This window comes from Pipistrellus hanaki (assembly GCF_964339955.1).
Source record: "Pipistrellus hanaki genome assembly, chromosome: 9".
NCBI lineage: Eukaryota > Metazoa > Chordata > Mammalia > Chiroptera > Vespertilionidae > Pipistrellus > Pipistrellus hanaki.
Genome location: NC_140511.1, coordinates 47,823,850 through 47,841,875, shown reverse-complemented (window position 1 = coordinate 47,841,875; position 18,026 = coordinate 47,823,850). Strand labels below are relative to the sequence as shown.

The 18,026-nt window shown below is 49.0% G+C and overlaps 2 protein-coding genes across 2 annotated transcripts; one reads left to right on the top strand and one right to left on the bottom strand.

Moving 5' to 3' along the window:
• Window positions 1-560: 560 nt before the first annotated feature.
• LOC311627553 (uncharacterized protein C11orf16) lies at window positions 561-9,161 on the top strand (the record flags this gene model as incomplete). Its single annotated transcript, XM_084894062.1, has 7 exons — window positions 561-727; window positions 2,441-2,597; window positions 2,764-2,995; window positions 3,801-4,261; window positions 4,319-4,526; window positions 6,078-6,300; window positions 8,783-9,161. The coding sequence occupies 6 exons, from the start codon at window positions 561-563 to the stop codon at window positions 6,281-6,283; spliced, it is 1,431 nt and encodes a 476-aa protein (XP_084750188.1). The 3' UTR covers window positions 6,284-6,300; window positions 8,783-9,161.
• Window positions 9,162-9,307: 146 nt separating this feature from the next.
• On the bottom strand, window positions 9,308-15,530 carry AKIP1 (A-kinase interacting protein 1). Its single transcript, XM_084893774.1, has 6 exons — window positions 15,467-15,530; window positions 15,022-15,249; window positions 14,491-14,571; window positions 12,730-12,834; window positions 11,383-11,454; window positions 9,308-9,525 (listed from the first exon to the last, which is right to left on the bottom strand). Exons 1-6 carry the CDS (start codon window positions 15,473-15,475, stop codon window positions 9,382-9,384), a joined length of 639 nt encoding a protein of 212 aa, XP_084749900.1. The 5' UTR covers window positions 15,476-15,530; the 3' UTR covers window positions 9,308-9,381.
• Between the last annotated feature and the right edge of the window lie 2,496 nt (window positions 15,531-18,026).

Sequence of the window (18,026 nt, the reverse complement as noted above, 5' to 3'; positions counted from 1 at the left end):
GGCAGGGGCAGCGCACTCACGGGCCCGAGTCACAGCTGCTGCCGCTGAGCAGGCAGGGCGGCCACAGCCCCGGGATCTCAGCGGCCTGGGCTGAGCTGGTCCTCCAGGTGACCGGGTCCGGAGGGGAGGCTGGCTTGCGCTGGGGGTCCGTTTGTCATCGGGGTTAGGATTTGTGAAGCGAAGTATGGCCTTCCCCTCAGAGGTCCCTACACTTTGGGAGGAGGGGAGGAAAACGAACATAGGCACTGAGCTACGTATATGCCAGGTGCTTTCCATATACCCTCCCCTGAGCGGTAACAAGCGCACAGCTGAGGCGAGCACACAGGCTGTGAAGGGTTTAAAGCTGTCTTCTCCACAATCCCAGCTCTCGCTCTCTCCTGAACTGAGGTTCCAGAGAACACCCTGTGCGTCTGTGGGAGCGAGTGGGTCCGCAGAGCGGCTGCTGGCCCCTGGCCACTCACCGCTGGCCCCTGGCCACTCACCGTGTCCTCTGCTGGGCTGTGGGCTGCGACTCAGACAACGAAGTGCTCGTTCCAGGTGGTGCCTCCGAAGAGAAGGCCATGGAACCCTCTGGAGCGCCTGGGGGGCTTCTGCCCAAGTACTGCAGCGTGGCCACCGCCCTGGAGGCCCCCGCCTGGGCCGGCGCTGCTGGTCCCTGGAACCTGGCCTTCAGCTGCCCCTTTGCCCTCCAAGCTCCCTGGCTCGCCTGGCACAGCCCTCTCACCAGGTACCGCTCTCTGCCCCTCTCGGGGAAGTGGTGTGCGCCTCCCTTTTTCCTCTCTGTCCTGTGGCTCTAGATAGTGCACCGTGAGGGAGAGACCTTGCTTCCTGGGAAGGCCAAGGCGCTCTTCACTGCGTGGGCTATGATTTGCTGAAGGTATTCCGTGACCCCAGTCTAAACGGTGCTCCCAGCGACCCCAAGGGCTGGCCTGGCTTTGGTCCCACCTTGTGGCCGAGTGGCAGGCATCAGAGCTGGCATGTGGGAGAGAAGGCTGTCGGGCATCTCCAGTTACAAAGTTTCTAGACCATTTTTTAAAAAGTATTTTTTTAAATATGTAATTGCTTTTAAATATATTTTATTGATTTTTTTTATAGAGAGGAAGGGAGAGGGATAGAGAGCTAGAAACATCGATGAGACAGAAACATCGATCAGCTGCCTCTTGCGCACCCCCCCCCTCCACCCCCACTGGGGATGTGCCTGCAACCCAGGTACATGCCCTTGACCGGAATTAAACCTGGGACCCTTCAGTCCGCAAGCCGACGCTCTATCCACTGAGCCAAACCGGTTTTGGCTAAATATGTAATTTTTAAATTGATTTCAGAAAGGAAGGGATGAGAGAGAGAGAGAGAGAGAAACATTGATGGGCTGTTTTCTGCACACCCCACACTGGGGATCAAGCCCAGGCATGTGCCCTCACCAGGAATCAACCCTGTCCTCCTCATTCCTAGGTCGGCACTCAACCACTGAGCCATGCCGGCTGGGCTCTAGACCGTTTTATCACCCCCCGTGGACTTGCTCTGGCACCACGTGAGAAACTAGAGTTTCTTCTGCCACCACTAGCTAAGCTGAGGTCTCCAGGCCCCTCCTCAGGTTCCCTCCGTTATCCTGGCTTTTCCTGAATAGTGTCCTCAGTCAGGTGCGTAAGAAGGGGAAAGGCACCTACAAGCCCATTCCAGCTGTGTAGGTCCCAGGGGCTCATGCCCATGCTACTCAATCCAGTCTGCCCAGGTCCCGGACATGCCAGCTTGCACTCTTAATAGCCCCTTTCTTGCTCCTCCTGTGTGGGCCATCTCACGCAAAGCCAGCGGTAAGCATCCCTGTATCCAGGCTCACCCACAAAAGTAAACAGCTCCTTCAGAAACCCAAACCCTGACTCAACCATCATCTCCTCAGCCCTCCCCCACCTCCGCTGTGACCACAACATTCCCAGAACTAGCTTCTCCTTTTCTTCCGTCCCCACAGCCCCTTCTTCGGCTCCTCTGTGCTTCCTCTGCTCAGTCGCCCCTTCCTCCCTCTGACCCACTGCGCGAGGCCATCTTACACATTCCCTTCTTCGTCATTTCCGCCCAAGCCTCCCCACCTCACCCTGGAATCCCACACACCCACTTGGTACCTACCTTCGCGGTGGTACCCTTTTCCAGGTGCGCAATCTAATCTCAGAACCAGCGTTAACTGACCACACCGAGGCTAAGGATCTTTGGATTACCCTGAAGCAATTCCCAGTCCTCAAACAATAGTTCCCTTCCCTGTCCTCTCCTCCTGCCTAGGCTCACGGTTTATCTCCCTGAAAGTCACTTTTTGTGTGGATTTCTGCTCCACGTAGCTTTGTGTGTCACACACACGCGGTGGTGCTGCGCAGACCTGCCTGTGGCGCGTGTTTCCTGATGTTTTTTAGGGATTGGCCTTCTCTACTCCCTAATTCCATTTGCTTTTTCCCAGATGTGCATCCTATCAACCACGCCTCCCCACGGCTGACCCAGCCCTGCAGGGGCCTGGCAGGCTGGGGAGAGTTGGAGACGCTGCTGGCACGTGGGTGCTGGCAAGACGGGGACCCGCTGGCTTTTATCACCGGGCTCAGATAAAGCCTGCTCCGGAGGCAAGTGGTTTCTGCCCAGCGGGCGCACCTGTCCCTGCCCCTTCTCCGACGGCCCCCGTGGGTGAGGAACCCCTGGTCCCGTCTCAGCCGTGGTGGTGGGGGACCGTGTGCTCCCGGTGGTACCCCCTCACGCCAGGTTGTCCTCTGAGTGCTTTCTTGCCCACAGCTGGAGAGGCAGGGCGCTCTGCTTGTGGAATTTGAGGCTCCCCTGGTCACAGGCCCACAGCTGCCAGCCCCGCGGCAGAGCGTGGTCTTAGGAGAGGATGTCGTCCAGTTCTCGCCGCCCGAGGGACCCTCCCTGCAGCCTGGGGACACGGTGCTGGCACCCTGGGAGCCGGACGGACAGTGGTATGGCCCTGCCACTGTTTCGGGCTTGGAGGCGAGAGGCCCCCAGAGAGGTAAGAAAAGCTGCTCTGACCTACCAGCCCCGGAAGGAGCCAGCCTGGTGGTCAGGCAGGAAGAGAGAGCAAAGGGTGTCTCTGTAGCTCAAGGGTCTTAGAGGCATTAAAAACAAACAACAAAAACACCCCAAATCCTTGCCCTGCCTGGGGGGCTCAATGGTTAGAGCCCACAGACTGAAGGGACTCGGGTTCAATTCCAGTCAAGGGCACTTTACCTCAGTTGCAGGCTCCATCCGCCGCCCTGGCTGAGGTGCATGTGGGAGGCAACCATCCATGTGTCTCTCAGATATTTCTCTGTGTCCCCCTCTCACCCTTCCACTCTCTCTTAAACATAAAAAAAATATATCTTTGGGTGAGGATTAACAAAACACACACACACACACACACACACTCAAAACCCTTACCTTCTCACTTGCCCTTTAATCCTGGGGGTGGTAACAGATATATAAATCATACCTTTCAGGTTAAAAGCTATTTTTCATCAGGGCACAAGCGCCTAAAGCTCTGTCTGTGTCGGTTAGCTAACCTAGGGCGGGAGCGGCGGGGTCAGCCTGGGTCACACCAGCACTCCTGGCCTGTCCGCACCACGCTGTCCAGAGACGGGACAGGGACAGTGCCCTTCTGCAGGGCTGAATTCAGCACCACTGAATTCAGAGAATGAGAGGAGGAGGTTCCCCCTGGAGAAGTGTGCATGAGAAGGCAGGTAGAACAGTGGAGTTTTGCCTTGTGGGGTAGGAGAACCCTTTTGCCACGATATGGAAGTGGTGGTTGTACTAAAACGTTGCCGTTTTCTATCATGCAGCATCCGAAGAAGAAATCACTGTCCACTTCTGGAATGGCAGGACCGCCACAGTGCCCCGGGGCGGGGTGTGGGGGGTGCCCCCTGCGGTCTGGAAGAAGGCCGTGGAGCGACTGCATGGGCCTTTCACCAGCAGGCCCCCCACCACCCTCCTCTGGGCCCCCTGCTGCTCTCTGCTGGGGCCGGGCGCTGGATATGTCACCCACGGGCTTCCCCTGGGCACCCCGTTCCTGTGCCCTCCCTGCCACCCCCGAGCCTGCTGCCAGCTGCTGTGCCAGGGCTGCCCCGGCTGCTGCCCTTTGGCTGGACCCACCTGGTGGCCTCTCAGCAGGACATTGGGGGCCTCGGCCAGAGAACACCCAGAGGCGGAGCTAAAGCCCAAGGTGCAGCCTCTGCCCCTAGAGGCTCCCAGAAAGGAGAAAGTGGCCGTGCTGGCTCCCATGGCTGTTTCTTCCTCCCCCTCCTCCTCCTCCTCCTCCTCCTCCTCCTCCTCCTCCTCCTCCTCCTCCTCCTCCTCCTCCTCCTCCTCCTCTTCCTCCGCCTCCTCCTCCGAAGGGGATTTAAAGAAAGATCTGGAGACGGGCCTCCCTCAGAGGCTGGTGGTGGATAGCACAGCCACCTCCGACCCCGCCCCTCCTGAGAAGACGCGGAGGAGGCAGGCGGGCCCGGGCCAGCCCGAGTGGCGGTACTGGAAGAGGAACGGGCCGGAGCCGCTTCCCGGGAAGCCAGGTACCCCTTCTCCTGAGGCAGGGCCGCGGCCTGGCTCCTTCCCTCCCGCGGGTCTGTCAGGAGTCTGAGCCATGTGACCACTGAGCTGGGGCTGGAAGTAAGACTTAGGAGTGTGGTCACGTTGAAGGGGTGTCTGTGGTGAGAGCGAAAGGGCAGGTTTCCATTTAAGCAGCAAAGCCCAACATGAAAGGCCAGGCTGATTTTTATGCAAAGGTTTGCATCCCTATTGAACAACTGTCCTTAGTCCTTAGTCTCTCCGGACAGGGCACCACCACCGTCTGTCTGTGCTGCCCCCCCTCACCCCCCCACTTTGTCCTTGGAGGCCTAGATTTTTCTCCAGATGAATAATCAAAATGCCTGCAGGTGTTGATTAGTCTTCCACGCCTTGAAAAGCAGAGAGACAATTTTTTAAACATTGGTCATCAGACCCTCCCCTCCAGAGGGCCCCTTTAATATGTCAGAAGCAGGACACTGCATCATGCTGCTTGTTCTTTCCCGCTCAGAGGGAGGCGGTGTTCTTGCTGGCAGTCCGCAGCCACCTCCAGGTCTCTTCATCTTGAGCTAAGAGTGGGCTCTCCTTTAGGAACTGGGTCACTTGTTGCTCCTGGTAAAGGTAATTCTTGGAGCTGAACCATGAGAATCAGTAGACCTGTCTTCTGCCAGGACCCAATCCTGCACCCACAGCTGTGGATGCCTGAGATGGGGTGTGGAGAAAAAGGGGCCAGCCCCAGCCCCAGGCACAGACAGGGTACTACATACCACAACTCCACGGTGTGTGCCCACCACCAGAGCTCTTCCTTCTCTCTCCAGACTTTGTATTCTTTAAAGGAAATGTGCAGTTTCGTCTCCTAACTGTGCCTGGCAGCCATCAGTACTGATGCTGACGGTCAGTCTTGGGCTCCGCCTCAGGATCTCCCTCTTACCAATCCGCTCGTACGGGTCCCTCTGCCCTGCACACGTATCGCTTTCAGGTATAGGCAGTGAGGTTCCTGTTCAGTCCTAACCTAGCGATCCTGGGAAAGCCAGACTGTTGGCTGCCGGCAGCTACATCGCTCTGCTCCCTTGCTTGTGGTTAAACCAGGATTCAATCTGTAGTTTTAAAAGTCAGGAGGGGATGGATTTCTGTTCAAGTATCCCTTCCTTTTTAGATATTGCCCTACTCCTCAGGAAGTCACAGGCCCTGCCCCACTCAACCTCTGAACTTTCCCCCATCAGCTTAGGATCTCCTCTTTGTGATCAATGTCACTGGTAAGCTCCTTCAGCTGGTGGTGATCGGTCACCTTTGCTTCCCCTACTGGCTGTTTTGAAAAATTGGTTTGATAACGTCTACTCAATGCCAAACCTGGTGATCAAATACAACCTTCCTCAAAAACATAATAGCCAGGAATGATTAACAAAATCTATTTCTTCTTTAAATATATAGAACAGTGCTAGGAGCTTATGGGTAGTGAAGAGATTCTGTGATCCTTGGTGGAGTTGTACTCAAGTCGTCCAGACTAATCCCACAGAACTGTGGTATCTTTGGCATACCTCATTGAATTCTGGGTTTAGGCAAAAGATGCTGCAGCTTCCAGAAAGAAGAGAAGGGCCACAAGCAGCAGAGAGGACAAATTGCAGAAGGGGGACACACCAAGGAGCTGGTCCTGGAAGTAACCAATGCAAAGACTCTACAGACCCTGCCGGACAAAGCGGAGCATGGGAAACTGAGTCAGGGGACCACTGTGACACGTCAGAGACACCGGAATGCCTTAGACTAAACGCCCTGAGGATCTAGGTAAAGCAACATGGCAGGGAAGGGGCTGCTTCCTTTCTTGTGTGTGTGTGTGTGTGTGTGTGTGTGTATGTGTGTGTTTTGTTTGTTTTTTTCCAGTTTCAGCTGACTTTCAATATTAGTTTCAGGTATACAGCAATTGGTTAGACAATTATATAATTTCTGAAGTGATACCCCAATACATCTAGTACTCACTGGCACCATACAGTTATTACAATATTACTGACTATATTCCCCATGCTGTACTTTATAGCCCCGTGACTATTTTGTAACTATCTTGTTTGCACTTCTGAATTCCTCGGGAAGGGGCTTCTTCTTCTTCTTTTTTTAAAAAATATATTTTGTTGATTTTTTTTCCAAAGAGGAAGGCAGAGGGATAGAAAGTTAGAAACATCGATCAGCTCCTGCACACCCACCTCTGGGGATGTGCCCGCAACCAAGGTATTAGGTCTAGTAATAATTAATGTCGTTTTCTAATACTTTTTTAAATCGAATTTATTTAAACAATTCAACAAAATTTAATCAACAATATAGTTGCCGTTGTTTTCTACTACTTGTGCCCAACGCTCAGGAAGCATTTTAATCCATCTGTTGTAAAATTCTTGTGATTTTGATGCAAAAAATTCGGTCAATGCATTTTTGAGGCATTCTTCATTATTAAATTTTTTTCCAAGAAGAAAGTTTTGCAAAGAACGAAACAAATGGTAATCGGAAGGGGCAATATCAGGAGAATATGCAGGTTGAGGGAGAACTTCCCATTCCAACTGGCGCAGTTTTTCAGCAGTGATTCTTGCAGTATGCGGTCGTGCGTTACCGTGGTGAAGAATTACGCCCTTCCGATTAATCAGCGCGGGTTCTTTTTCTCTTAAAGCTTGGGCTAACCTTTCCAATTGGGCACTATACACTGCACTTGTAATGGTTTGGGTAGATGGTAAAAGTTCATAATGAAGAATTCCTTTAAAATTCCACCAAACACACATCACTTTTTTCGCATGCAAGTCAGGTTTTGGCATGGGCTGCGGAGCCTCATTTTTGTCCAACTATTGAGGCTGCCTTTTCAAATTAACATACAGCACCCATTCTTCATCTCCGGTAACAATTTGCTCTAAAAACGGCAAACGGTTTTGACGAGAGAGGAGCGAACTGCAAATTGTGACTCTTTGATTACGGTTGTTGTCGGTCAACTCATGAGGAACCCATTTTCCAAACTTTTGGACTTTGCCAAGTGCACACAATTGATTGGAAATTGTTTTTTGTGAACAATTTAAAGTTGTTGCAAGCTCTTGTTGGGTAATTTGAGGATTTTGCACCAAAAGAGCTTGAAGAGCTTCTTGATCAAAATTGGACACACGGCCTCGACCACTCTTGTCATCTAACGAAAAATTTCCCTCGAGAAATTTCTCAAACCAACGCTGGCATTTTTTGGCACTAACTGCATCTTGACCAAGAGCACTACAGATGTTTTTTGCAGCCTCACTTGCTTTTCTTCCTAATTGGAACTTGTAAAGCATGCAGTGCCAAATATGCTCTTCATCCGCCATCTTCTTAGCCCTAGTTTTGCAACAAAAACCAAACCAAACACAAACTTTTCCAAGCAAAACTTGTTAATTGTACTTCACACGTTCTGTAGATACCACGTGTTTGAAGGTTATGTCAATACAAGTCAACGCCAAGCAAGATTTTAAACGAATGTTAAAAAACGTCATTAATTACTACTAGACCCAATATTATGCCCTTGACCAGAACTGAACCTGGGACCTTTCAGTCTTCAAGCTGACACTCTATCCACCGAGCCAAACCGGTTTGGGCGGGAAGGGGCTTCTTAAGGACTCCTTCCAAGGTTCTTTGACCTCTTGTGGTGATATCCCCTTTGAAAATAAAGCCCATGGCTCCCCTTTCCAAAAAAATGCACATACCTATAATTATAAAAATGTTTTTTATTGATTTAGAGAGAAAGGGAGATGGAGAAAGATAAAAACATTGATGTGAGAGAGATATATCAATTGGTTGCCTCCTGTATGCATCCCAACCAGGGCCTGAACCTGCAATCTGGGTATGTGCCCTGACCAGGCTTTGAACCATTAACCTTCCAGTGCATGGGACGACACTCAACCAAACCACACTGACCAGGGCGCTCAGAATTTTGCATATAATTTCAAAAGGCCTACAGAATCTACAATGGTCATTATAAACTTCTTGGGGAGGTGCAAGGATCTCCATTTAAATGTCTATGGGAGTCTGTTTCTCACTAGGAATGCTAACATAGCTCTACTTAGAATTTCGATTCATCACATAAAATGCTGGCATTTTTTTCCAGAGGAAAGACATGTTCAAAATGAGATGAATAACTAAACTGAAAGGCCCAACAATACTGTTGGTGTGGTAGCTTAAAAGTTAAGGACACATCTATGACTCTTTAAAATCAGTGACTTTTGATCCTTAAAATTACATCAGCATACGACCCTCAGGATTCTTTCTCTTATAGGAAGCAGAGTGAATACCTGAGGAAGAATTACAAAGTGGCTGGCAAAGCCTTCAGTGGTAGAGTGCAGGCCACAAATGACAGTCGCATAAGCAGCAGCATCTTCACCCCTTTTAAGACTTCCCTGCAGACGGGCGCAGGAAGGCACGGCCTGGCCAGGTCTCCCGCCTGGCGAGATGAGCGTGAGGATGCTGCTCCACAGAAGTCACAGGCTGTGGTCAGCCTGCTTTGGGCAAGTGTATCCACAGCCTCTCTGCCACCTTTTCTTATAAACCCACAATTGTACATGAATGACATTTTGTTGCTCTTAATATCAATAAAAAGGAATTCTCTTTATTTATAAATCTTTCCTTTTATTATCATAATTATCCTTTACTTGGAAAGCAAGCAGTAAAAACTATTCAGACAGCATCATTATTACTTTCAGGCAGAAGGTGAGAGGTTAAAAACTTTTGAGGTTAAAATAGGCACTGAAAGAGACAAGCTCCAGGTCTCAGGAAGGCAGACTTTAAGAGCAGGATTAATATATGAATATTAACAGAATCATATGGTGGCTTTACTCTCCTTGGTATTTTAAAAAAAAGGCAATGTGATGGTCAACATCAGATGGGGAAAACCAAGTCCACACTCTGTCCTGAATCAACAGCCACCACTTGAGTCTTCTTGGTTAAGTCATTTGCACCCACAGTGACAGAATAGGTCCCTGGATACACTTCTATGTAGAGGTCCTTAGAGATGTTCTCAGCCTGGAAGGAAAGCAAATATTAGCGGTTTAGAAATCTTATATCCCAATGCCCAGGACACCTCCACCAGGCTTCCTTTGTGTCCAGAGGCCGGATGGAAGAAAGCATTCCTGTGGGAGATGGAGGCTCTGTTTTCAAGTCTCAGCCACACAATAGGACTGCCCTTTAGGTAAGTCCCGGCATCTCCCTCAGCTTGTTTCCTTATTCTAAGACTTCGGTAATACCTATCTCACATGTGAGAACACTCTGTAGATGCGCAAGTGATATAGGAACATGAGTCATAAAAGGAACACTCTAGCTGGAGTAGAAAGATAAGAATTAGAGGAAAAGACTAAGGACATAGTTTTGGGGATCGAAAGCAGACACTTGTCACACAGATGAGCAGTAATGGCAAGGCACCTTGGAGTGACGAGAATCATTCTTTTTCACTGTGTTTTGGTAAATTCATTTTTTAGGACAGTGAAACATGTCCTTTCTCCTAAGGCTGGGAATAGTTCGAATAGATTCCTTTCTGCATGCAGCAAGTCAGCTGTCTGGCAAAGCCCTCCCTGGGCAGACTTGTTCTCCTAATGGTGCAGGAACACTGGAGGCTGGAGTAGAGGGAAAGCTTTATGTTTGGAGCTGAGCTGAGCTGAGCACAAACCTCCAATGACAGACTTCATGCGAGGTGGGGAAGTGGTCACGGCAGGTGTGCAGGCAGCGGGGTCTTAGCTCAGACAGAGCCGTCATTAGGAGCCCGGCTCATGCACGAGATGCCACTCATGCTTACTCAGTGCTCAGAGGAGCTGCAGGCAGAGCTGTCACTCTCACCACCACACTCAGTGGGGGAAACCAAGCCCTGGCCAGCAAATTCCACTAGGAGGATAAATGATGATTTGTATACTTCCTCCCCCTCCACATGACAGCTAGATTTGAAGCCAATTTTTCTCAAAGCTGCTTTATGTTATAGCCTTCATGTTTACCCGTTACTGCAAAATCAGGGGTCTAGTCTAGTATAATTTAGCAGATGTGACTGTATGGGACAACACCACAACTATTTATTGGTTATCAACTATGTAAATAAATGTAGGTTTCAGAAAGTACAGCTGTATCAGAATTGCAGAAAGCCAAGGACACCTCATTTGTCCTGAAAAAAGAAAACCCGGGAAGTAAGATCAGTATCTGTGCTTCCCACACTGTGAACATCTGGAAGATAAGAATTACCAAAAGCCAGCAGGTTTCGGAGGCATCTAAGCCTAACTAAATTCTAGTGTATCCTGAATCCTGGCTAGCACACTGCAGACAAACAAAAACTAAACAAATGATTACAGCAAACTGCTGGAGTTCCTTCCCTCAGAATTCCAGCCCTGGCCAGTTCCAGATTTCCTGAATTTAGAAACTAATGATCACTTTATCCTAAAATGAGAAACTCGTCCCTATGTTTTTACAGAGAAACATTAGTGGAAAATAGGAACAAGTCCCCTCGAATGTTTTGGAACCTGATCTAACCAAGCGTATGTTTCAGAACTGTAGTGATGGTATTCACTTTGTAAGCAGAGGGGTCAGGCCGCTCCTGCTGCTCCAACAGATGGTGGAATTCCAGCAGGACCCACCAGCACAGCTGAGCTGTAGGAACTGAGATGCGAATACTTCGCATTCTTTCCAACCCAACTAAGAGCCCAGGCACAGAGCACCCCTGAAGCTTCCCGTGGTGCTCATTTTATACTGAACCACAATGTGTGCCCTCGCACAAGGATAAAAACACCCCAACGTGAAAATCCTGCGGGCCCAGTGCAAAGAGCTCTGGAGTCACCAGGTCGATTGGTTCATGAAATGGCCGTGAGGGGAGGCCAGCGGGGACACCGGGGGCTCAGTACTCACAGGCTGGGCTGCCTCTGGCGGACACTTTGTGGCTGGACAGGGGCCTCCAAAACCAAGGGGCATTTCTTGTCTCTGGAGAAACAAGCAGAAACATTAGAGCCCAGATTCTGACTTCTGGATAATAGAGAGATAGCTTCTTCTACTTTATGAGGAACTAACCATTGTTCCTTCCATTTTTCTAAGTTGTCACCTAAATTATTAAGGCTTTTAGTGAATCCCATGGGGCATTTTTAGATGTTCACCATGATTATTTTTTATCCTCCTTGGGTTGTGGAGTCAGATAAACCCGAGTTTGAATCCTATGTCTGCTCTTTGCTGAGAAGCGCAGATTAATTTCTCTCAGCCTTGCTTTCCTCATCAATAACATGGGGGCACTAGATTTCAGGGAAGATTTAAAGTGTAGAAGTGCCTGACACTTAACAAGCTCTCAGAAAATAGATTATTTACTGTGCTTGTCTTGAGAGTGGGGGTGCTAGTAGGAAAGTCAATTTCCCTTAGAGGCACCAACTCACATCTATAGGAAAGAATGGGCGGGATAGGAATCAATCTCGATCACATGTAACCCCCTTATCATCAGGCCAGAAAAGGGGAGCCAGGGCTCAGGCTGTGGTGTTACTCTTCATATCTCAAGGCCTGGGAAACAAGAGGGACTTCCAGCGTGCATCCAGCTCTCACCCCTATCTCTGTGGCCACACTTGCATTCTTGCCCTGACCCACAGGCCAGAGAAGCCAGAGATCCAACTGTGGACTGAACTCTGGATTTAAGTTCACTATCTTTGAGTACAACTGGTAGTTTAAAAATAAAAACAAAACCATCTACTCTCCTCAAAAACAACTACAAAGGATTTCTGTTGAATCCATTTAACAAGTAGAATATTTGTCTTTCCCAGAATGACATGTGGTAAAAAACAAGTAAGTTTGTAGTGAGAGGCCTGTGATATTATCTTTAGGAAAAGTATCTTGTTATAGAGACATCCTCCTTGAACTTCCTTTTTTTTAAATTACCAAAGACATGATAGCTGTTGATAGCTTAAGAGTAAAGTATGTGCTTATGGAAAAATCTCTTTTTTATCCCTACATATAGAAGAGGATATCTGAAGCTCTCTTCATTAGCCTGCCCAAGAATCCCGTGGCCCAGGATTGCGGTTTCATCGGAAGATCCCACGGTGGCATCAGTCTTATATTTTGGACATGATTGTGGCTGTTAAGTTCTCAAAGACTGGGGGTTGAGACATTTCTGTGAGCACTGTAATGCTGCGTCACACAGGCATCCAATAATATAGATCCAGCAGGAGCTCCCAGACCTTGGGAGGCTGGGTGCACAGCACAGGACATGAGGATACACACCTGGCCATCCCCGTGGTCTGAGCACAAGTGCATCTGTGACTTCCCTCTGTGGTAACGATAGACGTGGGTTGCCCCTCCTTCCTCTGGCACAGATGAATAATATTTCTAGAGAAGTAACATGAAAGATGTTGGGTAACCAAATAGATACATTTAAAAAAAAAACTGTTACTTGGGCAAAATATGGTTAAGAAGGGAGACAAAAGAGCAAAGGTAAGTTACCTGCCTGCTCGACAGGCCTCTGAGGTCATCTAACAAATCTTAGCCCGTGTAAAGGAAACTGCCTTTGGCATCACTTTGCTGCCATCTGCTGCCTCTGTAGGGCAAGAACTCTGGCCAACTAAACCTGGGCAGGGCCATGCTCTCTGCCAGCTTAAAGTTTCTTAACTGAGCCCCCATGTCAAATACATATGCCCTTTCACCTCCTCTCATGACAAGTTCTAACGAACAGTTCTGTGCCTATTGTCTAAGTCTCAAACAAGGACAAGGGAAGAGAGGGGTGCACCTCCTCGAGATGTGGAAATACAACGGAAGTGTAACATAAATCCAGGAGCTATGCAGTCAGTTCTCCCCCGTGGAGTAAGGGGGTAAGATCTCCAATTTAAGGAGAATAATCCAAATTATAGTTTTCTTGTCTACTTCCTTTTCCCCCTTGCAGTTAACCTTAGCTGTGCCCTTGTCCCCCTTGCAGTTAACCTTAGCTGTGCCCTTGATTATGACTAATGATGAGGACATCACTAGCCTGCTTGTTTTGAACACAGCGTAGGGTCAGCGTGGAAGGCATGAGACCACAAGAATGAGAAGCAGAGGAACACTTCAAGACATGGGTCCATGATGCACCGTAGGGGCTACTTTAACATTGTGAAGGCGAACTCAGAATACTGTTCTTAATTCTCTCTCGGAAAGCCAGAGGGTTCTGAGGCTCCATTCCATAACAGATACTTGAACGGAAAACCACAATGAAGAACACCAATTTGCTAAACCTCAAACCAAAGACAAATATTATTCCTTTTACTGAGCCATGAACCAAAGTTTGTTGGTCACTTTATAGTGGAGCCCAAGTTCTGAGTTTTTCTAAAACCATTTAACAGAATAAGAACATAAAAATATTCTCTGAACTCTTATCTCATTGGTTGGAATTCTGTTCTTGGGAGTCACAGGGATTTTATAAAAGATGTAGAAAGGTTAGTGATTTTTTGAAATCTTAACATATTACAATAAGTTGAAAAGCAGGACAGAAACAAGGTATTTTCCTCCTCCTTCCTTACAGACCAGCATCCTTACAACCTCATTGGAATCATAAAAAAGTTAAGGATGGAAGAGACCCAGTCTGTTGTAATTCATAGATGATAAAGAGTGCCTTCACCCTAACTAGTTTGGCTCAGTGGATAGATCCTTGGCCTTCAGATTCCGGTCAAGGACATGTACCTTGGTTGCAGGCACATCCCTAGTAGGGGGTGTGCCGGAGGCAGCTGATTGATGTTTCTCTCTCATCAATGTTTCTAACTCTCTCCCCTTCCCTTCCTCTCGGGAAGCCAGAATTACTGGCATTCAATTACTGAATGCATTCAAACAAATATTTGTTGAATGAATTCTAAGATGGATTTATCAGCTGGTTTAAATCCCTGAGTGATTATAATCCACCCACAAAGACGGAGCAGTGTGAACTGACAGTCTCCAGATTCTCCCTAAATTCCACAAAGACCCACTTTGTGATCCATCCCCAGGCAGGACAGGGCATGGCCTCAGCTTACACCAACTTACCCCACACTGACTTGAAGTGTAGTCCATGAATTCAGCCATCGTTCTGAAAGAAGCACTGAGGGTTGCGCTTCTTTCTTCTCTCTATTTGAACAAACAGCACATCACAGGTGAGATCTGGTATTCCCTACTGGAGAGTGCAGTCATTTAGGGAATAGCTTCCTTTTTACTTTTTGAAAGGCTCAGAAACTAAGTCAATAAGAAGGATCTAACTGAGAAAGAATTCCAACTCCACAAGGAATCCATGCAATTTACCCAGGACAAAGACTGGTTTGCGGGCGTTCTTCTAATACCAGATGGTAGCAAGTAGTATATATTTTTTGTAATAAAGTAACTAACCAGGGCTGAGCAGCATCCTAAAGCTACTCAATAATGATCTGTCAAATGTGAAGAGGTTTCAAAGGGCTTTTCCAGTTCGTGTCCAGATACTTGACAGCTTTCGCCAAGAACAAGATCCCTCAGCTGCTTCCGTGTGGCCTACGCCCCGGGCCCCGAGCGAATGAATGGGCCGATCCCCGGCGCAGGGGCCCTCACCTCTCCCGGGAGAAGGCGCTGGGGGCCGGCCGCGGGCCATCTTTCTCGGCAGGGCCGCTCCGGGAAAATGCCCCCCACGTTGCTTCTGGCAAGCTCCAGAGAATGCCAGTCCACTGCCCTCCTCTTAGCCCGCCTCAGCACTTCTTGACCCAGCCTCGCCGAGCGCTGCAGGGAACGCCGGTCCAACCCGTTCAGCGCCGCGACCGCCAAATAGTTCTCCATGTCTACCTAAGCGGGTACATATACACACACGTAAGGGCGGGTCAGCCCGCAGCCGCGACCCGGCTCCAGAACCGGGTCGGAGCCGGGGCCTCAACCTCCCCAGCGACCAGCGCTCCCGGCTCCGCCCCCCACGCGTTCTCCAGCGGCTGCCGGGTCGGGGCAAGCCGGTGCGCGCAGACCCCCTCCATTTCCGTCTCCCCCTGCCCTCAGAGGAAGCCCTCACCCAGCCCATCCCTCAAGGCGCATGCGCCCCACGCTTGGAGGCGGGGCCTGGAGCACTCAGCGCCGGCGCAGCAGGAGGGTGAAGGAGGCGGGGCGGAGCGGTGGGACGCAGGCCATTGGTGGGTGTGTCGAGAGGCGGGGCGCGCGTTCTACGCCGGACACGCCCCCTGGAGGCAGAGCGCCAGAGGCGTGCGGGGCGTGGTGGTCGATGTAACCTGCAGCCAGGGCGGCGACGTGCGCGCTTTCGGGGGAGGCCCCGGGCCTTGCGGCCTGGCCCTTGGAAAGTCATCTCCGCTGTTTAACGTAATGAATGAAACTTGGTCCAAAGTCAGGTGGTCTCCTGTTGGGCTGAGAAGTTGTGGGAATGAGACTCGTGTGTGTCCGGTTTCCTCTTTCTGTCCTGTCAATGTTGGGGGATGTAGCTACTTTTATTTGAAGAGATGGCTAGGGTGGGCCAAACAGTACGGCTGCCAAAGTGGCCTTCGGAGAAGGGAGTCAGTTCAGCAGGGGTGGGGGTTGGGAGAAATCTTCAGCCATTAGTCCGAAGGCAGGTATTTCTGGCCCCCAGGACCAGAGGGTAATCTTAAGGGGCAGCTTCCTCATCCTTCCAGCGGAAAGGACGGACTCACACATTTGTGTGAGTTAAACCCACCTTTTAAGAATAGCTGAACCATGTGCATGTAAGGAATTGTGCATTGTTACCTTCCACATCATTCCATTCGGATATTGGAGAGATGCAGCCCAAGGTCTCTCTGCTAATTAGTGATTCCTCCCCGTGTGCAACAAAGCACTGATGCTCAGAGGGACCGCTTTAAGAGACACGGACATTAAATGCTCCCCTGGGCTTCTGAACCGATGGCTTCCTTAGCAGTTCTTAGCTAAACCACCTGTGTATCAGGATTCATATGCATTTTTGCTCATGTTCTGCTTTCAAAAAGCTGACAACTGTTTAAATTACGGCTCTTGTCACTTTGGCTGTGTGATTCTGGGTAAACTATTTTAAATCCTTTGAACCTCACTGTTATCCATACTTGGGGATACGAAGAGTACCAATCTCCCTAGACTGTAAGCTTCTTGCAGGGACCCTTTACTAGTTGTAAAGAAGGTGCATCTAGTGCTTTATCTGTCACAGAAGAGGCTAAAAATCGCTATTGCGAATTGGGTTGCTGTGAGAATTCTGTGAAGTAATTCCTGTAAAATGCTTAGCACAATGCCTTGCAAAGAATAGGTGCTCCATACATTTAGTTAGAATTAATATGTACCAGGCACTATCTTAGGAGTGTGGAGAATGGAAAATGGGTCAGACTAAAGGAAAATAAGAAAAAAACAAAACAAAATCTGTAGTGTCGGGAATAAAATGTGACTTGTATAGGACTAAAACAGATAAAGTGATAAGAAGCCCAGAGGAGAAAGAGATTGTGATTGGTTGGGGGAATCAAAGAAGGTTTTGTGGAGAAGGAATTATTTCAGGTAGACCTTGAAGGATGGCCTAGGAATTAATGAGAAAGGGAATAGCTAAGACACCTATAACTGTTTTTGTAATGAGTGTGGTTAGGGATGAGATAATTTTGTTATTACTTATGAACTTTAAGATCCTGGCGCCTTAAATTTTAGCTCTATCTGTATAACCATGAACAGGTTACTTAACTGTTCTATATCTCAGTTTTGTTATCTATAAAACTAGAGGCCCGGTGCATGAAATTCATGCACTGGCGGGCAGAGTATCCCTCAGCCTAGCCTGCACCCTCTCCAACCTGGGAGCCCTTGGGGGATGTCCGACTGCCGGTGTTGGATCTGGCCTAAACTGGCAGTCAGATATCCCTCTCATAATCCAGGACTGCTGGCTCCTAATTGCTTGCCTGCCAGACCGCCCCTAACCACTTCTGCCTGCCAGCCTGATCACCCCCTAAACACTCCTCTGCCAGCCTGATCAACGCCTAACTGCTCCCCTGCTGGCTGGATTGCCCCCAACTGCCCTCCCCTGCAAGCCCGGTTGCCCCCAATTGTCCTCCCCTGTAGGCCTGGTTGCCCCCAACTGTCCTTCCCTACCAGCTATCTTGTGGTGGCCATCTTGTGACCACATGGGGGCGGCCATTTTGTGTGCAAGTGTGTGACCGTCAATTTGCATATCACCTCTTTATTATATAGGATGGGAATTATAGTAAATTCCTCATAGAGTTGTTGTGCAGATCAAATAAGTTAATAATTGTAAAGTGCTTTGAATAGCATTTGGCATAAAGTAAGTGCTCAAAGAGTATTAGCTAGCATAAATAACTTAATCAGACTGCATGTTGGTCTCCCAGTATGCTCTCATTTGATTCCACAGGTGTACCTCACCTCACTTGGCTCTTCCCCAGATTCTATTGCTACCTACTTACTCTATTTTGGTCCAGTTGAAGCATTACTTCCTTGTCAAGTCAACTCTTTGAAATCTTCATCAGTTGTTCCCAAGTTTCAACCTCTGTTTCCATAGCTTTAAAAAAAACTATATACATTGTGGTACTTATTTCACTTGATCTGATTTAAATTATATGTAGTTGTAATTCATTCTCTCTCAACAG